The 23,566-nt window shown below is 41.7% G+C and overlaps 1 protein-coding gene across 3 annotated transcripts in view; it reads left to right on the plus strand.

Annotated features, from left to right (window-relative positions):
* The window catches only part of arnt2 (aryl-hydrocarbon receptor nuclear translocator 2), a 77,460-nt gene extending 59,884 nt beyond the window's left edge, over positions 1-17,576 (plus strand). For all 3 annotated transcript variants that reach the window (XM_051380001.1, XM_051380000.1, XM_051380002.1), the window contains 7 exons: positions 2,035-2,110; positions 2,534-2,657; positions 2,859-2,961; positions 3,121-3,259; positions 5,247-5,397; positions 13,433-13,578; positions 13,698-17,576. In XM_051380001.1, the coding sequence (XP_051235961.1) occupies positions 2,035-2,110; positions 2,534-2,657; positions 2,859-2,961; positions 3,121-3,259; positions 5,247-5,397; positions 13,433-13,578; positions 13,698-13,796 (838 nt within the window). In that variant the 3' untranslated portion in view covers positions 13,797-17,576. The remainder of the gene's footprint in view (positions 1-2,034; positions 2,111-2,533; positions 2,658-2,858; positions 2,962-3,120; positions 3,260-5,246; positions 5,398-13,432; positions 13,579-13,697) is intronic.
* The last annotated feature ends 5,990 nt before the right edge of the window (positions 17,577-23,566 follow it).

Below are 23,566 nucleotides of genomic sequence, written 5' to 3' on the forward strand. Positions count from 1 at the left end.
TCAACTGAACTAGATGAAAACAGTTTACATAAATGGCCATAGATGGTGCTGTGACCAAGCCCTCAGAGGGCAGCGTGTCTGTGGAGGAAGTTTTGATCTGATAACAACTGCTCTTGACTTGGAGAGCACATAAATAACCTCCATGTTTCCCATGAAGACAGTCTAAAGAATTACTTTTCATTCCATGTGAATACCCTTTGCTGCGTTCACACTCACACACACCTGGAAGCCTGTTGCTATACAGACTGTGCTGATTGATATTTCCCTCCACCACCAAGCTCTCCCGGCCCCAGTTCTCAGCTTTTTAGTACCATCCTTACTCATGGTACCTCTTGCCTTATGCTTTTGCCATATCTCAGTGATTTAGTAAGTGCTGTTTCTGTTCTGGTCTGTATTGTTGTGGATCTCTCACTGCTGCTGCTTGAAATATTACGGCACAGCCTTTTCTACCATTATGAACATGGTCTTCCTTTATAATTGTAGTACATTGCTCAGATTTACTCTGAAGAGTAGCTTAGAATGTCTTATTGTCAGTGCTAGATATAGGCCTTCATTCTGATATATTACTCCTTATTCCAAAGGATGCATCCACACCTAGATCGTTAGGTGCCTTTCAAATGAACTCTGAAAGATTTTCCTGTTAATTTTGGTTATTTTGGGCTGGTGTGAGCAACAATTGCAGTCTGCTATTTGATGAACAAACAGACAGACAGACTTTTTGAAAGGGGTCACAGTCTGGTGCAAGTCCAGTCTGCTGTGGTTCATTTGTGGTGACAAAGCAAAGAGGATCAACTGGATTATGTGATAGTACATGATAAAATGATGATAGCTTGAATTTAAAAGATAAACTACTAATAAATCTCATCACAAGGTCCATTCAGTTAGCCCAGCATCACCAGATTTAATTTGCAAATGCATCTGCCAGAGTCAATGAGACATAATGAGCTCGGCAGGTTCCTCTGGTTCCCAGGCTACCATTCAGTAGCTGTTCTGTAACTTTTGATCATATCACATCATCTTCATCATCAGATGACGATCCACAGGAATTGTAAATGTTCAAAGGACTTATTGGTCCTGAAAAAAATATTTTTGAACAACTGGAATTCTATGACAACTAGGCAGAATCCATCTGCTGATGAAGATCATGTGATATGATCGAAATCTCTAAAAGGACTTTGTGGTGAGATTGTTATCTCAACGATTGTTTCTGAGGTAAAAAAAAAAAAAAAAGACCTGTTAAAACAGCTGATCATTAGAACTGTCAAGAGAGCAATCTTGTATCATATCTAAAAGACAACATATACAGATCTAAATAACAACCACACAGTAGAACACGCCTCTCTTTTGTCCGGTTTCTACCTGTCTGTCATCATTCATGTCATATGAAGTTCAGCATTCAGACTGATAATGCCCATGATCGGTTATTTTATGCCGAGCTGTTTGTGACACCTAAGTTCACCCATGATAGACAAGACCTGTGTCAAGATAAACACATCGTGCTCAGTGAAGTGCAGTGAAGTGCCCCACTGTCTTAGTCACTCACTGCAGTTTGATTTCCACATGTGGCTTAGCTGTTGATGCAGGATCACATCACCAAAACTGGCCAATGAATGAGTCACCTGTCAGGCCGTGTCACTTCATGTTTATAGCTCTTGGTTTGTTTGTAATAAGTCAGCAGGAACACAAAGCAGGCCAAAACTATGTAAAAAAGCAAAAATGTTGGGTATTTATTTCTTCTTGTCTTCTGGATAAATGTATGTAATAAAAGCTGCCTTAAATGTCTCCAACTGAAGTAGATCCGGTAAATTACTGGTGTACATTGCTTGTCTGTAGGACACTGGTGTGAATGTTTGGATCACATTCTATACAAATGTACATGATGTTCTTCTCCTTACACTTACCCTTGTTCTTCTCCGACTTTATCTGGGTTTATTGTGGTGTCAGTGGGTATGTCAGTGTCTTTTGCCCCAAGGAACACACATCTAAAGGAATTGTATGCCTGTGTCAGTTTGCTGATTGTGGTGTGTTTTGCAGGCAGCTACAACAGCAACAGCAGGCAGAACTGGAGGTTCACCAGAGAGATGGACTGACTGCCTACGATCTTTCCCAGGTAACCATCTGCTTTAGAGCAAGGCTAACAGCAGGTCATGTAAAGTAATCCTTGTCTGTATATGGTATCATTTTTACACTTGTAATATGTCCTGTTTATGTGTGTTGACCCCCGGAAGAGTAGCTGCTACCTTAGTGGCAGCTAATGGGGATCCAAGAATACACAGAAAATGACTTTTTTTTGTCCTTACACATGGTATTGTGCAGTTTATTGCTAAATGAACACTACCAGGAGCAGGATTAGTAACAGTACAACAAAATCCCATTTTCTTTTTTCTTGGCTACTTGGCTAATAAGCTGACCACTGCTAATCCATTGTACTTTTGTGTCTATGCTGGCATGTGGATTATTTGTGTTCATGTTTTTTGATCAAATCGTGCCTGACATCAACCTGTATGCCCTCCTCATTCAACCCCACTGTCAGGTGCCTGTCGCCAGTGTCAGCAGTGGAGTCCATGAGGCAGGGAAGAACATCGACAAGACAGAAGCCCTGTTCTCCCAGGAAAGAGACCCTCGCTTTGCTGAGATGTACACCAGCATCTCCGGCTGTACGAAACACACACACAAACACACAATCATCTGCATACACCGCATACATACATACATCTTGACAGTTTTTGACGAGGTCTAGCTTTATATTTTATATTCACCTGTCTCCTTTCTGTTATTTCAATAATGCTGACCCTGGTCTCTCTCTCTGTGTGTGTGTGTGTGTGTGTGTGTGTGTGTGTGTGTGTGTGTGTGTGTAGCGGGAGATAAGAAGATGATGGTTCCCTCCTCTACAGCTGGAGGACAGCAGCTCTACTCGCAGAGCTCTCCCTTCCAGCAGGGACACTCTGGCAAAAGCTTCAGGTACGTGTCATTGATGTGTGTTAGTGCATGTAGCGCTCAGCAGCTTACATCCATCACTCAACCACTGCTGTGATAGTAGTGTCTCTCTAGAGAAAAGTGGAGCCAGACTGAGCTTCTCTTTGTTTGTTTGTGTGTATGTGTGTGTCCTTGTGCACACAGTTCCTCTGTGATCCATGTCCCCGGCGTGAACGACATCCAGCCATCAGGCTCATCCAATCAGAATCTAGCTCAGATCACCAGACAGCTCAACCCAGGCCAGGTGGCATGGTCAGGCAACCGACCCCCCTTCTCTGGACAGGTAACACACACCCACACACACACACACACACACACACACACACACACACACAAGTTAACACACAAGCAGACAGTGTTTATTATTGTGAAACCATTGCCTTTTGTATCAACAATAAAGTTGGCAATCTCCATGGTTGCCATGATTTCCAAACTCATTTTCTCTGCTCCTCTGTAACCCAGACTCCCATCTCTGGTGCCCGTTAACAGTATCTTGCTAAGAGAATGTGCTGAGCATATGCTTCTTCACAGGCTCATCTGTCTTCCACACACACTGCTGCACTTGTCAGGTCATTCCACCAGACTGAATTCTTTGTTGTTCAATAACCTCTAAATGCACCACAGTAACTTGAGCCAGATGATATGAGTTGAAAAGAAGGTTGGATGTTTTCACCACTTCTATAAACACAGAAGACATTAAGAGCTAACATCATACAGGTTTCAATGATAACAAGTAGTTCATAAGTGCAGTTGCCCAATATTGGAAAAGCCCATTTGCCCAAACTATTACTTAAAAACAATGAGATGTTTTGGAAGAAGTCTGTGCCATTAAGTTAACGTGTTGTTTTTGACCCTTAACAAGCCCCCAAAATGTGTTTTGGTCTGATGTCTTTGCAACAGCTGGATGCTTGGATTACAAGAGTAAAGTAAATCAGTCTGTAGGCGGTGAATTGCAGCAACCCAGTCTGTATATTATGTATTGAAATCCTCAAAATCCAGTAAAAGCCTGGCAAATGATAGCTGCTGTTGCTGTAAAATCTCTTAACAAAACTGCGATCCAAACAATAACCCAAACTAAACACATGCATTTTCTTCAAGCACACAGAGATACACTGAGGATAATTTGCATCTGTTTTTGTTTTTGTAAATTATAAAAGTAGTTCCCCTACAAAATGGTTCCAGAAGTGTTTTTTTCTTCAGGCTGTATTACCATTTCAGTTTTTTCTTTCCACAGTGTCTTCAGTGCTGCTTAATACAGAAACATGGGACTCTCCCAGATAATGTAATGATCATATAGATTTATGTTAGGACCACCTGTTTCTGAGAAATCATGTTGCATTTTGGCATGGCGGGCGGCTCCGCAATACCCATACCCTTAGAATGGACAATAATAATGAATCAGAGCAGAAGCAAATTAAAACTTCTTTGTTGCAGTTGTTAACAAAATGTGGCACATAACTAATAATAAAAGTGAATTGATTCAACCTGCAGATTATTTTCCACCTGCCGTTAGTTGTGCACCTGACAGAATTCCAAGTTCAGTGATTGGATTGGATTAGTTTCTTGCTGAAATGCACCTTGGCAGTTCTTCTCCCAAGTGGAATGTAGTTTTAAGTACATTTTGTGAAAGTATAGTGGGTGTTTGGGTGTGCCAACGCAAGGGCTGTGTGAAACACTTGTCCAGTGTTTGCAAATCAAATACTCAAAACCATAAACTGTAATTGTACTGTAAACTTGAGCTTGAGCCTCCTTAAGCTTTCCGAATGAATTTCAGTTTTACATATATAATTTCAAACGCTTCCTAAATTAGCCTCCTGAATAAGTTATCCTAGCTAAATGTGAAGGAATTGATATACCTGAATGTGGAAGCTTCTTTTACATTGCTTGCTAGCAACATTTACTGCAGCTGACTACCTGTTAGAAATTACACGAACACAGTAGCAGTAGTAGTGGATCAGACTCATTTGGCAGAGCACATTTGTCAAACAGGAAAGAGTCTCATTTTGTAATTTGGCCAGCTAATGGAAATTTCCAGGAGCTGGCCACATGTTGATGTGTCACAGTGTCAGATCATTTTTCATGCGTATAAGAATGAATATTAACTCATTTAACTTAATAACAAAGAATGTTCAACTTTGAAAATACAATCTTTGCTCATTTCATGTCTAAGGAAGGCATGACATGAGAGTACTGACCTGTCAACCCTGTGTTGTATTATAGTGAGATGAATAACAGTTACAACCCTGATATGCTGTATCTGTGCTCACCAGTCCAGTAAAGCCCAGTCCAGTCCATTTGGTATTGGTTCCGGCCACAGCTACCAGACGGACCCGGCCTCCTACAGTCCCCTGTCATCCCCAGCCACTTCCTCCCCCAGCGGCAATGCCTACTCAGGACTGACGAACCGCAGCACAGCTTTTGGTGAGCACACATTTCTTACCGGCTGATACATACACATGAGGTACAGGATAGTTATTTGTTGTGGAAGTGTCTGTGTGTCTGTCTTTCTGTCTGTAAACATAATTACTGAGGAACCATGTGTAATAGAAATCTACTTACAACTCACAATATTGCAAATACAAAATGACATCTAAAGTAATCAAATAAATTCCATTGCTATACATTACATCAGACGAACCTTTGGATGTGTAACACGTTTTGTTAGCTTAAAATGCCAACTGTCTTGAGTCATTCATTTAGAAAAGAGAATTTAAAATGATAACCATATGATTGTATCAGCATGATAAGATTCTGTGGCAGCTTGACAACATCACTAGCCATGTTTCCAATGTACTTATTTTTATGCACATTTTGAAATATTGCATTAGAGAAGGTTGATGGAAACGGCAACATTAAAAAAACTCCCTCAATTCTGCAAAAAAATGGATAATTCTGAATCCTTTCTGATATTACGGACATTTAACTCTCAGGACTGATGGGCTGTTTGCGCTCCGACAGTCTCCTCATCGCTCCCATGGCTCTATAATACATCCATGATCGCTGCACACAGATCTGGTAGAACCTTCCTCACATTAATACATGAAACAGAAATATCATATTTCCATCCTGTTTTCTGCATTGTTTTCCACCATTTGAGGTTCAACTGGTATTCTTTTAATTACCTCATCTTGTTGCGCCCTCTTCTACTGGTTTTGGCAACACCTACTGCTTATTTCGATGAACCAACTCCTATTCATTTGCTAAATTGGGCTTAGATGGAAACACAGCTCCTGTTTTGGAAATGATATACCAAGGAGAATGAGCATTACAGCAGAAAAATGTCTCTTTCTCTCCATGCTGTCACAATCTGCAGTGGACAGTGAGTTGATGTAGCTGAGGCAGCGAAGAAAGGGTCGAGAGGGAAATAGTTTGAAGACAGTGAATATTGTTGCAGAAGCCTTTGCATTGTGGAAGCCACGAAAGGAAGAAAACATGATGCAGAGGTTGCAGTGCTTCTTCCAGATAGGCAATATACTCACAAATGATAAATTCAGCCAGCCTCTCAGATATATGACCCTTATTTTGTTACAAACACACCAGCCTTGTGTGTGTTTGTTGTGAGGCAGGGCAGGTAGTGACCTCGCCATATCCAACAACAAATAATACTGCAACAGAATCAGCAGTCCTGTACTAACACACTAACCTGCCAGCTGCTTCATGTGCAGGGTTCCCACATGCCATAGAAAACCTGGAAATTGGTTGAAATGATGAAACATCTTGGAAATAATTTATATTGTCCTGAAAATTTTTATTTTAGGACTCAGATTGCCCACGTAAACCAGTTTGAGACTTGAATATAAAATAAGTTTTCTGTGTGGTCACAGCTTAGCAACAGCCTGAGAAATTGTCCTAAATGCAACTCTGGATGTTCTGGAGTCTGTGTTATAGTTTAACCATCATTAGTGTGACCTGATGTGGAAAGCAGAGTAGACTACAAATGTGAGCTTCCATGAGCTTGACCATTTTAAAACAGTCAGTCAGTCAGTTTGTGTATGTCACAAGTTGTAATCTCAGAACGGTCCAAAATGTTTCCACTTCTGCTTTCCATTAGAAGGCACCATTAATGCTCCTTCAGTCAGTCAGATATGTAGCAGCGCTCAGGTGCTCTCTTGTAAAATTAGCATTGGCAGGCACTTTATTTTTTATGTCAAAGATACGCCACAGTGATTAAATCCCCTGCACCAAACCACCTCAGTGGGCTGCTGAGCTTAGAAAGATCCTTTATCATTAGCTGTTTAAGCATGCCAGTAATATCAATCATACTATACTGTATAGAAGGTCTCCATACAGTGTGGATCTGAATATAATGAAAACCCATCAAACCTTGCCAAAGGGAGAAGAACAAAAAGAATGTTGGTATCTTCAGACCTCAGCTGAGACCCGGTTACAGTTGCCATGTATTCACTTCAATTAAGAAAGCAATTTCCTTGCTTTCAAGCCTTACTGGCTTATTTTTGTCCTGGTACAGAGGTAATTACATGGATGGGAGGCAAAGCAGACAGAGCCAAAGTCCGTCATTAACAGTTCCATCCACCATTAATGTACATCATTCTGGATGGCCTTCAGAGCTTTTTTCTCACCTCACACTGCGTTAACCGCCTTTTTATAAGTGTCATGAATAACACAGCAAGGTTCATGCATCTGATAAGTGCTTCTGAACACTACTTAAAAAGTCCTTTTCCACTGATAGACTGGCACAAAAAGTTGCCTGTGTTGCCTGCATGCTAGAGTGTTCTCACAAAATAGCAAAATGCTGAGCATCATTAAATTCCTATTGAATCCCTGCCTGCTTGGAAACCCAGTAGCACTATCTGACAGTGGCTCTCATCATGTGAATGGGGGTTCATGTGCTGTCACATTCACAAACTGACTGGAGGAAAGGGATTTTATCATTTCCATTAAATCTGTACATAAATGCATCATTGTGGCAAAGAAATATTAGAGGTCTACAGATTGTCCTGTTCTGATCTGTATTCAGAAAAACTAACATAAATAGTAAGGGCGGGCAGCCAATATTATTTTATATATAATATATTATAATATATATGTTTGTTACTTTTAGTAAAACTCCTGTTATGGGCTGATCAGACAGAGACGGATCACTACAGATGCGGTCACTTCACGCGTCAGACAAAACAGCCAATGTGCTTGTGGAGCGGGGCTTTTTTATCGAAAAGAAATTCAGACTGAATTTGATCTCTTTCCGTTGCCCTCACTCTCAGTAACCTACATAAAACGATTAGAATTCTCCCTTTCCCTCTCACGTGGTCCGTCGCTCTCACATGTACTGGTGTATAAACAGGAAGGAAGTGGTAAAGTAGTAAAGCCTGCCTCTTGCTGGACTTGATAGGCTGCCTGGGCCAAATGTCACATTGATGATTGGCGAGACTCCATGCCTTGTGCAGAAAAGTTGGGGTTTGTTTTAACTTTTATGGTCATCTAAAAACCACTAGTGCATGACAGCTGCCTCACTGACCTGCTGCAGTGTAGACCAGGCTCAAGAGAAGAGAGCCCACCAGACGCACTGTTGCTGGTGATCCCTCGCCTAGAATGTTGGGTTATTTACATGCCAATCATTTTATTTATGGGAATGATGAAGTGCTGGGTGTGCCAAGCAAATACATATATAATTGTTGAGCTTTTTAAGTCTTAAGTCAATTAATAAATTGATCCCTCGCAGCTTGGGTTTGGAGACGAGAAAATTGTAAAAGCCTGTGTTACAAACAGAGGCTGTGGAGGTTGAAAGACGTAGCTGTTTAACAGGCAAGGTGGGTTCAACAAAGAATTTAGTGATTTTGGAGTTTACTTCGTATAAACTTGTAATACAAACATTTACAGATACGTTGTTAAAGACTAAATGGTGCAGGTCGACCTCAGAAACTCAATAAGTGCTTTATCCCCAGAGCACACATTCATTTACACAACCTTGCACACACACTCCAGCATTTCATCCTCACTGCACATTCATTTTGAAGGCATTAGCTTTTAATCCCCTAGAAGTTGAACTCTGACTGATGTTCCACACTAATAAAAACATGTTCTAAAAGGAATCATTACAGTTTGATTTGACAGTGTGCTTTACGTAGGTGAATTTGTACAATTCATAGTGCAGTTAAATAATGAAATACCTAACAGCAAACCAATAACATTAGTAGGTCTTTCTTCAGTTTGTCCCTCTCGTGGATCTGATATGAGAACCAGAGCCAGCCACCTGCAGCCATGGCAGCTCTTCATTACGTGCACATACAGATTCATGTCACAGTTTACAGGACAGTCGTAACCCAAGACAGCTCACGTTGCCAGCTATCATCTATGTTATTTTTTGAGTATTTGTTGCATGGATGTTCTAATCTGATTTCTCACGATGCAGACATTAATGTACAGTCCAGCCCTAATTCACACTGAGCCAATTTTTATGGCCATATCCACTCAACAGTTGTGGAGACTAGAGCTGAAACAATTGGTTGATAAATTGATGAGCAGAAAATGTACCAGTTGAAATTGTTGATGGTGCCAGATTTCACTGTTTCCAGCTCTTTTCCCACGTATCCATTTTAGCCCCTCATTCAGATAAACCTTGGTTAGAGGCAAAATGTAGTAAACTGCAGTCAAATTTCCCATAAACTATGACCACCTACCTGTAATGAACCCTGCATCATCAAAAAAAGAGGAGTAAAACTGGCCAAAATGGGTCAATACTTGACCTTCTTGTAAGTGATATGACTGTTTGCTTGAGCAATGTCTTGGAAAGTCCTAGAAAATGATTTCTTAACGAGTGGGAACGCTGTTTGGTTTTTGGAATGTTGGTTACAAAAACTTGGCTTTTGGACACCGAACAGCATTTTTTGCTTTTTTTATACCACATGAATCAATTAATTGACAAAAATAATTGGTTTGGCAGATGTATTGTTGAAAGTAAGAGTTGCAGCCCTAGATGAGTAAGTTTCGCTCTGAACCAATGTGGTGGACCGCCCAACTGTCCAAAATCTCGGCGTGGCTGACAATGGAATCACAGAAGGCAAAAGGCTGAGAATCCTTTAGTGTGTGTTCAGCCGGTGATGGCTCATCAGCCAGCTGCTCAGGACTTCTGCTGTTTGTTGTCCACATGGCTGCAGGAATGAAGCACGTCCAGCATGCAATGGCTACTTGATGGCCTTTTAATGGACACACACATTAGCCAAATGGATTATCTCTCTCTCTCTCTCTCTCTCTCTCTCTCTCTCTCTCTCTCTCTCTCTCCACTGCCTCATTTATTTATTCTTTATTTCTTCTCTTTTGTTCTCTCGGGCTGATTATCTAACTTTGATTGTTACATTGCATCCATTTTTACTCTCTCGGCCGCTCCCTCCCTCTTTCTTCCTCTGCCTGTCGGACCATTTGAAGGATGAAGTTAGTCACAGCCAGTGCCATTCAGTATTCACTAATGATAATCTCTTGTTTTTTCCTTATCTTGTCCGCTTTCCACTCCATGTATAAACAACCAGCCCTCTATGTGTTTGGTTAATTACTTTTGCGTCTTCATTTTTTACAAGGGCTCTCTTTCCTCCCTCCATCAGCGGCTCAGCCTCATGTTGGTGTGTGCGTGGAGACAAAATGAGCATTCTGTTTATTATTGTGAAATGGCAAGAATGTTCCTCTGCATCGGGAGGCAGACAGCTTATCAGTCTTCTTTGCTGTAATGTACTCAGTAGACTCTCAAAACAGCCTCGCAGGGAGAGTGTGTGTGTATGTGTGCTCATATCCGTAGATTTATATTTCGTGTAGCAGTGTGTAGCTGCGGCTCAGCCTTGTCAGTCAGGGATGTAGCTGTTGGTGTATGAGTGAGAGAGTTACACAAAGAAAGTCATAAAGCCTACACTGCCGTTGCTATCAGATGGGCTTTTTATGGAAATTTAAGCGACCATAAATTCTGAAATAGTGGTTAGGTATTTTCTTAAACTGCCATCACTAGCCTTTATTTGACACAGACTTATATTAGAGACAGGCCTTTATTGCTCATTATTCCTGTTTATTTTGGAATAATTGATTATATTTTAATAAGAAGCCTCACTGTTTTCTGTTCTGCTCCTGTTTTAACTTGCTAATGATGCAAATCGAACTTTTTTGGGCCCTAATTGGCATCTGCATTCTTTAACATTCAGTGTCTGCCAATACAGAGTCTAATCTGATATTATTGCAACAGAAGGTATTTAGTGTTGATTAAATATGTATCTGGCACATAAATATAAAAATAACAGGTGTAGCTACTAGATTCACAAGCTACTTTTAACCAAATCCTAAGGTTTAAAACTGTTGATTGATACGTTTCAATTATTAATACTTTATGAATGCATTTTAAGAATGCAACTCCTGAAATTAAAGTGACACAATCAGCTAAAGAGAAGACTCTCACTCTGAGGGAGTGGTTGGAACTAGAACTCTGTAAATAGTTCTCTTACTTCTGTGATCAAAAACTCTGAAGCTCAATTTTAGATGATACTGTATGATCAGCCACCAGTGCCATCTTTCTTTTTGACCACTTAAAAATGAGAAGCTTCTACATTAAAGCTGCAGTAGGTAACTTTTAGAAAAATAACTTTCTCCTCACAACATGCAGTACTACTTTGCCACTCTTTGTATATATATATTTTACGCTACTGCCAATGAAACTCAACACTGGATGCATATGGTTCACCATGGTTTAACAAAACTTAGCAAGTGATTGAAAACAGTAAAAGTCTAAAGTCTGACTGTTATTGTACTGATGGAGTTAGCACTGTGGAGAATTTATCAAGGCAACAGATAAACATGGAAAAAGTATAAACATCAAATTGAAACATGGGGCCGATTAGAAAATAGAGACATCTCACAAAATATGAAAAAAAGGGGTCATTAGAAATAAAGCCTCTACTTATATACAAGGATAACCTGACTGAATACGAACAACTGCAGATCACATAATCTGGTGGGTCATAGAATATGTTGTAACACCTGTAGGAAAGTAAGTCATAATTATGAGATACAGAGCTCATAGTTATGAGATAAAGTCTCCATTTTTCCTTTAGTGAGTGCTATGTGTTTCCATAGAAACAGTGTTAAGCCATTAAAACCCAGTTTAATACACTCACTACTGCAAATTCTACTGCTACTGCTATTAGTGTCATGCTATGATTAATAATATTAACCCTAGGTTTTTAACAGTGCTTAAATGAAATGTTTGATGTTTTGAACAAAGTTAAACCGTCTGCACTTCCATCCACCTAAGGTGTACTGAGTGCACAGGCAACCATGTTGAATATTTGACAGATCCTTCAGGGTGTCGGGGCCTTCGACAGCCGGCACAGCATGAAAGAGAAGTGTCATCCTTCACAGAAAGGGATGTATCTAATAGTTGTGTCATAACTATGACAACTGCACCAGCTGCTAACGTGAGAGAAAAACTAACCCCCTACTACTCCTGTGGCGGACTGAGATTCAGCATCATATGTTTATATTAGAGAATGTGAGCAGCGACAGTTTGATAGAGCTCCATCAAAAGCTCAAAAACTATCATGCTACCAGATTCCCTACTGCGAAATATGAGAGAATTAGTATTAGATCGGATTAGATTAGATTGGATTGGATCTGTGGTTTTCTAGGTATTATTATAAAATATAGCTGTAGACCAAACCAACGTATGCTTTAAAATACCTACCGTACCTTAGCACTGAAACCCAGGATCTTACTTCACTAGTAATTACTCTTTACTGTTACAGTTACTGCAATTGCTGCTGCCACTACAAATATTTAATCATTTGTTTTGTCTGACATGCCTTCCAAAAGAGACTCATGAGAATGAGAATATAAATAAAATATAATATCTCCAGACAGTGAACGTTTGTGTTTGCTCAATAATTGACCGAAACAATTCATTTTCAAAGTTTCAACAAGTTATTAAAATTTTTCACGATTCATTTTGTGTTAGTTAACTCATTGCTTAAGTCGTGTACCTAAACAATTACTATCATATAATTCAGACAACGCTGCGTTTCACCGGCCTCCTGTCAGTGGCGTCATATCCCCTTTGTGCCTGCGTCAGCGTTGTGGTTGTCTGTCAGAAGCTGTCATACATTGACTGTTTATCCAGTCTGAAGCCACATTGTTACCATCCACTGTTTAGATCTTGGTGCTTTTAACTCTATATACTCCCATGATCCCACACTACTTCACCATGTCATTCATCTTTGTCTTTTGTTATTGTTTTGACGTGAGAGACCCTGTAGTATCAGAAATGACATACTGTATGTTTAAGAATGAAGTGTGAATAAGTTGCCTGTACTGAATACATAATAAATAAAATAAATAAAAATAAAAAGTCATTTAAAATTTAAAATCATATGTAATCAGTCTGCACCGCTTTCACTGAGGACACTAGGAGGGTGTCTGTTTTTGAAGATCTGGTCTCACGTTACGAGTGTAACCCTGTGTGTGTCTCCAGATGTGTCGGGGGAAAGCAGTCAGAGTGGAGCCCAGTTCCAGGGTCGTCCCAGTGAGGTCTGGTCCCAGTGGCAGAACCAGCATCACTCCCAGCAGGCCGGAGAACAGCACACACACCCCAACCCCAGCCAGACAGAAGTCTTCCAGGTAACACACACACACATACACACTGAGACATACTCCTGCAGTGTGTGAGAGTGTCTTCCAGCTGCTGGCTGCCGACCAGTGTACACAGATATGTAATATGTCTGATATTGTCTCTGCAGGACATGTTACCCATGGCTGGAGATCCCACCCAGGGAACGGCCAACTACAACATCGAGGACTTCGCTGATCTCGGCATGTTCCCACCCTTCTCTGAGTAAAACCCCCCCCCTCTCTCTCCACCACTCTCCCTCTCAGAACTGGACTGATGTTTGCATTCATCTCTCATGTTGTCTCATTTTTTCTTTATTGCTGGATCACCAACACGCAGCTGATGTGCAGCACGGTGAATGTCTGGGTGCACTCGTCATTCGCACACACACAAACACACCGTCCACTAATGTTTGGGCTCCGAGGCCTGCAGTCTGTATCTGTGAACATACACATACCTCATCTCTGCAAAGAGGAACCCTGCTGTCAGAGCGGGGAACATCAGATCAACCTGTATGAGCTCTTTGTCTGTCCCCACACTGATGGACATTGTCTCAAGACTGTGACTTCCAGCTCACTGAAACTGCGGAGCTCTCTGCAGTCAGCATAACTAGAGGAGGAGGGTCAGGTGATTATAGCTGTATTTGTCAGTGTCCAAGATTTTAAACCTTTTCCCCCTTTCAAATTTGTCAAAAGATCTTCATCCTCATGACGTAACTCAGCAGTAGTTCATGTCTGCAAGCAAGTACACACACAACCCCGTCTGTACAGTAGTATATCAGGGTTAACTTCCAGGGTGGGATAATTGCTCCATTCACACACACACATTCATACACTGATGGCAGTGGTTGCCATGCAAGGTGCCAACTGCTCACCAGAACGGAATTCATACACAGTCACACAACGATGCACAGCAATTTGGGGTTCAGTATCTTGCTCACGGATACTTCGACATGCAGCGAGAGGAGCCGGGTATCGAACTGCCAACCTGCCGATTAGTGGACGACCCGCTCTACCTCTGAGCCACAGCTGCCCCTTAAGCAAGCAGTAACCTCCGCCAATGCGGAGGTAACAAAACCTGCAGTTCCTCTAACAGCCACTAGAGGCTGGCTCCAGCAGTCTCCATAAGGCCCCATATTAAAATGCCCAACTTTACAGCAGAAATAAACCTGTTTACAGCCTGGTACAAAAAGCACTTTTGGTCTCTATAGCTAATTTCGCCGTTCACAGCTGGCTGTTTTCAGTAAGCAGGCTTCATTCAGTCCGCCTCAGCTCCACCCACGCTCCACCTCTTTACCAGATTTTGGATTAGCCGGGAGTCAGCGGAGTCAGGACTACCAAGATGGCGACAGCCAGAACCGACCACTCTGAGCTTCACAACGGCTCTTCACACACCTATGGCTGATGTCACCAGCCTTTGTCCATTTTTAATCACACAGTCCCAATTTAAAGACTAGCCCAGATAGTCTCTGCAAGCACACTGTCTGTCCCCTGATTCCTGTTCTCAAGTTGTTATATTCAGACTTTTTAATATGATTATTAACACTCTGCTGTTAGTTTGACCTAAATATTGATCACTAACTAAACAGGAAATATGTTATTAAATCATTCAACGTTTCAGTCTTATCAATGGTGTCAATGTAGAGCTGACACATTTAATCTAACTGTAAAAAGACCAAGTAACACCCTCGTAATTAATCATTACTTATCTGTGGAGGAATTTAGGCCCACACCACTCCAAAGCTGTCAGACTTCTTGCTCAACTGTGACTGAGGAGAACAATATTGCCAAACATTTACCGGCTCCATGTGAGAGAATGTGTGTACTGCACCTCCACACAGTTTAGGCCTGTAGAGCAGACAGTGAGTGTGAGCAGCACATCATCACACACTGCTGTAGGTGCCATCACAGTCTCACAGGAACAGTCCCTTTACTTACAAGCATGATTATTTGAGATGTTCACACTGGGTCATACATTTGACCTACGTGTATGGGTGCATACACAGAGGCTGCTTCAGTGTTGTTAGGGAATGTTATTGGTGCCGATTTAAGAGCAAGACTGGTTTACCCAAAGTTCAACATGTTGACATCCATTCATGAATAGTTGTATCAGTGTGCTCTGTGCATATAAATTCACAATGAGAGAGGGAACACAGAACAAAGTGGAACACACCACACTATGAGTCAGAGGTGGCAATACACTTATTGTGCGTCCTTTTGACAGGCAGAGGCAGAATAACTTCATCATAGTCTATCATTGCCTGTCATTTGAATTACATTGTTTGAATGATAATGAAACATATAGCCTATTTAATCACATTTCATTTTCAAAAACAACTCAATAGCATTTAATATACAGAACTTACAGAGGATGCATTTATAAGAGCATGGAGAGAAAAGCCACTGTGCGGTCCCTTTTCATGCCAACACCACACGAGGCAGATGAATGATTTTTAGCTCCTTGCTGCCACTTGCTTCCTCCGTAACATTAGCTGTATTCATCAACCACATCAAACACACTTTTTGAAGGAACTTTGGACACTCTGCTGCCGTGATATTTTGCGATAGCTAGGCTATGAAGCGATGTGATGGCTAAAGCTAGCTAGACAATGAGATCATGCATGTGAGATCAAAGACAAGACTACTCGACAGTAGCTCATTAATATGCACACACCAACTGGACAGGGGGGTCTACTACAGGTGGCAGTGACAGCGGTAACGTTACAGTACATCACCGTCCTGACAACCTGTAAAAACGACCAATAGCCGGAGCGCCCTGGTAGCTCATCTGGTTGAGTCCTTCCTGCAGTGACCCATCTTCGATTCCAACCTGCAGCTCCTTGCTGCATGTCATCCCCCCTCTCTCTCACCTGACCTTCCTGTCATTCTCCAGCTGCTCTATCATAATAAAGGCAATAAAAAGCCCCAAAAAAGACAGACAGACAGACAGCCTTGAGATTTTTCCATCTTGTTAAAATAATTCAGTCAGCGACTGAACCAGATATTTGGTTAACGCAACCCCTGCTATGAGTCAGCTGAAGGCTTTATGCATTGAATCTTAATGAATGTGTGCAAGACTGCATCTCAGCCCAGACAGGATGTCACTTACTCACAGTACAGTAAGACCAGTAGGATCAATAAACCAGTAATGGACCAATCACCTCCTCTGGTAACTCCTGCAGTGACTGTAGAGCATCAGTCGACAACGATGCACATACATGTTCACACACACGCAGTGGGATTTATGCGTGTTACAGATGTACACCTCCGTCTACCTGTTGCAGCCTCTTGCACGCCATCGCTGACTCTGCCAAACAGCAGGTGGAGAGGAGGAGATGCTCCTCTCCACCTGCTGCTGCCCACTCTCCAGCAACCTTACTGTGTAACCTGTATGTAGTGATGCCCTGACGTGAGCATAGAAGGACTCTGTGTATACATGAAAAAAATACAAAAAAAACTCATCGCAGACAGTTGCTAAGCTAAGGCTTAAAGTGCACTTCATGAAGCTAACTGCTAATCTCACCAGCCTGCTTTAAAAGGGAGAAACCGCCATACCGTCCAAGCAAAACGCAGTATTTACTAGTGTATTCGGTGTTCTTCAGCTCTGGCTACTTGACTTTATTACTTTATAATCTTTTCAACTATGAAGAGACTGAATAATACTTTCTAGCGGGGGAGCTTTTACATGATAGATTGTATAATGTCTCTGACAGACGGAGGGGAGAACCTCGTACAGACAGTCCTTTTGCTAAAGATCTTAAATCGATGTTCTTTTGTAAATAATGTGATTTTTATGTCGACTCGTGTTACTTTCACACAGTACATGTTTTGTGTAGGTTTTAATGATATTGTGTGCAATGTGAGTACATATTTAACTATTGGTATTTAGTTAGTCTGTTAATTGTACATTGAGTTCTAGACCTGTATAAAATTGTGTAAATGTGACCCATTATTTTTGTGTAACAAATTGTGCTTGTGACAATAAATTCTTATTGGTTACGTGGCTTCCATTCAAAGTTTTAGTCCTCCGTTATTCAGGCATGTTTCAAATTCATAACTGTACAGAAAGAGAGTGAGGTTAAGCGGGCTTCAACTGACTGTGTGGGTGTTGCATTTCACTCACTGTACATTACGCACCACTCTTATAACTTTTTCAATTTTTTTTCCAGTGTTCTCCAGTTGTGCATTTGACCACTTAGTTTTTATACCAGACACAAATCCATCTATTGACAACATTTAGAGACAACTGCAGACTTTATGGATTGTTGTACAAAACCCTTTATTAATGATTGGTGAACAATATTTCTAATTTTTGATTATGGTTCATTAGAAAGGGAATAATATAGACATTTGTTGCTTTAAGCATTTGAACAAATGACTGATGCTGTCAAACAGAGCCAGCTGTGGTGCCAGAACATAAGAATGTCCTTCCTCATTGATAGGTAGTTAGATCGATGTGAGGAAGACACTGAGCTGCTGTCAGGGTGAAATATTCAAGGACGTGTCTATCCAAAATGAAAAAACTGAGCTATAATTTAGAAAGAATGCCAAGACAGCGTGAAGACATATTCCTGTTTGTTTTGTTGAGGAAGTTTCCATCAGTCTTACTGGACTGAACTCATCCTCATAACTGCTGTTTGGTTGCAGCCAGAGTGTCAGACCCTGAACAGTTCTGTCAGCAGGTTACATGTGTTTGTGTTGCCAAAGCACTCAGCGGACTTATCACATGTAAACATATGAACGTAAGTAACATCAAGTTTGAACACGCATGCATGGTCTCCATGGTTAAAGGCCCACAGTGAACGTGTGTGTGTGATGTAGTGTGTGTGGTGCTGCCTCCTCCTCAATGAATGCTGGGACAAAATCCCTTTAATCACTACTGAATGATCACAAGTAGCAGAGGACTCTTGGCAACCCAAGTATCACACCAAAGCGTGTGGCAGTACGTACGCTGGTCCATTACACTTTCAAAATAAAGCTTGCTGAAGTTGCAGTTTTGTTAGGTTTAGGTAAGCAAACAACTTGGTTGGATTTATTAATAATATTAATAATAATAATACATTTTATTTGTAAGCGCTTTTCTGAATACTCAAAGACACTTTACATTAAATCATAAAAGCAGCGAAAACTACATCAAATAGTAAAAACACTAAAAATACATCGGACTAAGCTAAACATTAAAAACAATTTTAAAAAGGTGAGTTTTTGTCATTGATTTGAACGCTGGAAGGTCGGTGCAGTCACAGATTTGTTTGGGGAGAGAGTTCCAGAGGGAGGGGGCAGCTACAGAGAAGGCTCTGTCACCCCAGGTTCGGTGCTTGGTCCTGGGTGGTTTGCATCAGATGAGCGGAGGCTACGGGATGGGTTGTGGTGGTGGAGCAGGACAGCGAGGTAAGAAGGGGCCTGGATATGGAGGGCTTTGTGTGTGAGGAGGAGGATTTTGAATTTGGGAAAAGATCATACCTGACAAACCACCGTTGAGTATTCAGGGTTCCCACACGTACTGGAAATATTTGAAATTTAGGGACACCCCTGGAAAGGTCTTGAAAAACGATTTCTTAAAAAGAGGGGAACCCTGGTTTTGGTTTCAGACAGGATGTGGTCTCCATGGTTAAAGTCCTGTGTTTGCTTGACCCATCCATTCACATGACCTCCTCTAAATGTTGACTCTGGCCCTCTTTGTACTGCTGGTACTGCTCCTTCATACGCATCTCTACTTTTTACGTCTGGACGTTTACACTGACACATTATCCTCTAGTGTCCATTATTGTTGCTAGTCCGTCCATTACATGCTTTGTCGTGAGACTGGGCTGGTCTCAGATGATGTCTGTTCAAAGTCTAGTCACGTCAAATTTTATTTATATAGTTCAATATCACAAATCACAAGTTTGCCTCAAGGGGCTTCACAATCTGGGGAGCATATGACACCTTAGACCTTTGATTCAGATCAGGAAAAACTTTAACAGGGAAACAACTGTAAGAAACCCCAGGAAGAGCAGCCAAAGAGAATCCCTCTCCTAGGACAGACAGACATGCAATAGATGTTATATGTACAGAATACACCAGCATAGTGATATTACAGTATGGACAAAATGTCAAAATTATAGAGAAATTGTAAACATATACAAAGAATATGGGTCCGGGACAACGTTGAGCAACTTCAGGTGCTACCAAACAAATAGGACCTGAGCCACATGACCTCCCTCCACCATGGAAACCTGGAAGAGGACAAGCCAGTACCTGAAATGGGCCAGTACTCACTGGTACTCAGTACCTGTACTTCTGAATTTTGTCCAGGAGGTGGCGTACTGCGCACCCCTAAACCCCACGTAACACTTGATTTTTTTTCCCTTACATCCTGCTAAGACCCGCACTACTCGTCCTCTGATTGGCTAGTATTCATTGCCTTTGTTAGAGATAAGGTGTGAGCTCATTAGGGTTAGAAAATAATTTCAGGGTCTAGCCAATCAGAGTACGCTGCATAACTGAATCTCCATGTAAACACACTAGCTTAACACTGAGAAAACAGCACTGAAAATGTCCTTGTTAAAATAGACAAAAATAAAAAAGGTTTAGGGTTGTGCTGAATTAGGGCACCTTTTTTGGTCCAATTCACTTAAATGACCATGAAAAACAAAAGATTCTATTGGGAGAGCGAAACGCAGCAAACACAGCTGCACAATAGCTGACTGCATGTCACAAACTGAGGGGCACGTAATCCAAACATCATTACTTATTGACACTGGCAATAATGGTTTCTCACATTCATGCCATTAAAGTATATTAAATTGAAAAATTGACAATTGAAATCGAATGGAATTGAATGAGAGAGAAGAGGGCCGAATCTCCTGGAGGAGGCACCAACCACCAGGGGGGAGAGAGAGAGAGAGAGAGAGAGAGAGAGAGAGAGAGAGAGAGAGAGAAGTCCCAGGATTGCCGATAGTCCAGCACAGAGAATCCTGAGTGAAAACAGGAGACAAGGAGGAGAAACCAGGGAGAGAGAGAGAGAGAGAGAGAGAGAGAGAGAGAGAGAGGGAGGCACACATGCTTCCGTCATCAGTTCAATGTCCTCAGTTAGCCCAAGCCATACCCAGAGTATTCTCCTGTAATGTTGCACCGATGCAACTGTCCAGAGGGTGACACAATAATGTAAGACCTTGGCATCTCTTGTCATGACAGTAGCTGAAACATGGTGCTACTAACTCCTCCCTTCACCCGGTGAGTTAGTTGGATTTAATGCATCAACTGGTATTGAAGTCCCACCCATACACCCAGCTGACTCAATCAGCAGGGCTCAGCTGTCAAAAACACAAAATGTGTTTGACGTGTATTTTGACTTTTTAGTTTGGCCCATCTGCTAACATGGAGGCAGCAGGCTTTCTGACCTATACTGCAGTCAGCCACCAGAAGGCGATCAAGATGTCCATGTCCTCCATCTTTTATACGTCGATGGTTCCATCCATCCATCATCATCGATGGTCGCCAGCTCTCCTACAGTTACACTCCCTATGAATAGGCAGTGAAGTTCGGGCTGTATCTGTTGCACTGAGAGGTTTTTCTAGCACCACACATTTTTTTTTAGCATAGTGGTTATGTTTACCACAGGTGCGACATGTAACTCCATATACTGGAAAATGACGTGGCTGATGCACTTTTCCACACACAATGGAGCCTGTGGTGTGTGTGTGCTCTCAGTCAGTTCACTGACCTTTATGGCTGTGTTTGGGACCATGTGTCCTTTTCTGCTGAATGGCATGTATTGTCCTGTTTTGCTGGAGTTTGTCACCATCCATGGCCAGTATCTAAGACTTGGCTATTTCAGCTGCCCTGCATATGTCCATGGTTTCATCCAAGGTGAGGTTTGGCTCTCTCAGCAGTCGCTCCTTAAGGTGTTGATCAGTAATTCTGAACACAGTTTTGTCCCTTATCATGTGACTTTCTGATCCCCCAAACTCATGATCTTTGCTTTTGTGTGCCCAGAACTATTCAATATAATGTTTTTCCTCACATTGCCAGACAAGAGTAATGGTGATGGCAACTTAAACCACTTAATTCCAGTTTTTTTGCCAATACTCCAATGTTAGATTCAGTCTTGCATTAACCTTGTCCATGTCCAGCTAACACCTTCTACCCTCTCTGGGAGCTAGCGTTAGCTGTGTTAACATGCAAACTTGTCAATTATCTTTTGTAACTCACAGCAAAGTACCAGAGAGACCAAGCCCTCTTCTGACACCATGTAAAAGCTTTCCTTATGACAGGAACCATCAGGAACCACATGGGAGATATAAAACATGGACAGGAGGCTGACTGGACATCGTTGAGCTAACTTCATTGCTGACATGTCGTGTACATGAGTGATACTGTTTTTGTAGTGACAACATGGCGGTCGTTTTAAGGTAATGAAAACACAATGATTCTTATATTCAGGTTTTTATACACTTATAAAAACATACATATTAATATAATATTCCATTTCTGACAAGAGATCCTCCTAAATGTTACACACTGGACCTTTAATAGTCAACATTCAGAGTCCTGGTGACATTGTGACAGTGAAGACGACAAAAAGGTAAAACTACGTCTGAGCAGGTACTGGATGTTGGTTCTCAACTTGGTTTTGACCTGAACAGCATTTGTGATGTTCTAAAAAACATAGCTTGTATACTTTTGTCCTGTAGTATTTAATATCATCACCCACTCAGTCTGTATCAGCTCCATATAAGCTATGAAAACTTTTCTAAAGCCTGTCAAATATGCGTGGAATGCCAAAGCTCAGATCTGTTTTTCTCATAAACACAAACTGGCAGCTCTTGGCATCTCTCCTGCTTGGCACTTGAACACCTTTCTTCAGTCTCGGCTCTTGAACAAACTGGTAGGTGATTTGAAAAGAAATAGTTTCCCACATTCCTTCCTGACATGACATGCACTCCGATTAGCCTCTTAAATTCCCCTCTGACATTTGCTAAGCTCTGCAGCATTTGTGATGGACTGGCAGGGAGGGGAGATGGGAACATTTCATTCTCAGGATGTCTTCATTCTGCATCTACATGCTGCCGTCGTCTGGCTCCGCTCCACGTTTCCTGCCTGATTGTCATTAGCTGATAACTGTCGAGATGGTGTTTATTTGAAAAAGTCCCAACTCAAGTGTTGTAAATAGCGTTCGAATGGCATCTGGTCTGTTTACAGCGCCTCGCCTCGGGCCCCGAAACCATCACCGAGACGCTCTGCTGTGCTGCGTGTGTCGGAGAGTGTGTGTGTGTGTGTGAGATAGTGTTCAATTTGCATAAGCCACTGAGATGTTATGCAGTTTGTGGTTATGTGTGCGTGCATTGTGGTTGGCGGAGCATAGCTGCATGCTTGTCTGCAGTCAGTGTGTCTCCATGCTGACAGGTCTATCTTAAATCATGCTGCTGTGAATCTCCTCAAAACACAGTGACAAAAGTATTCAAACCACAGAGAGAAAAAAACAACACTGCGCCGATCAAAACCACTGCCTGTTTACCTGCAGTTGCACACTCAAAACAACTGTATTCCACCCAGCTCCATCCTCGCTCCATATTCCCATCATGTCCAGGCAGCGCTCCATGCTCACAGTGTGTAAATGGGGCTGGATATGAAAGCTGAGTGTAATCTGTCTGACCACAGGGCCTCTGGAGACCATAGGTGCTGTTTGGAATGACGTGGTGCCACAGTTTTCAGTTCAGAGTTCAAGTCCCCAAGTGTTGTGGATGGAAATTAACAATAAATATAGTCCAGAACAGAAACATATAGGGTTGTGACAAATTGGGGGCTCGTCCGGGATGTGACATCTCTTTAATGTTTTCTACCATAAAGCCCGTTGTCTGCCTCATTGGTGATAGAAATCTTTCTCATCTTATGTGAATCAGTTTATGAGATGGAAACGGAAGTGAAGGAGGCAACTTCATCAAGAGAACAGTCGACATTTGCCACCACTAGTTTTTTGACGTTGGTTTGGTGTGTCAGGGCCTTAACCGTACTG

Source organism: Dicentrarchus labrax, unplaced genomic scaffold (genome assembly GCF_905237075.1).
Source record: "Dicentrarchus labrax unplaced genomic scaffold, dlabrax2021, whole genome shotgun sequence".
NCBI lineage: Eukaryota > Metazoa > Chordata > Actinopteri > Moronidae > Dicentrarchus > Dicentrarchus labrax.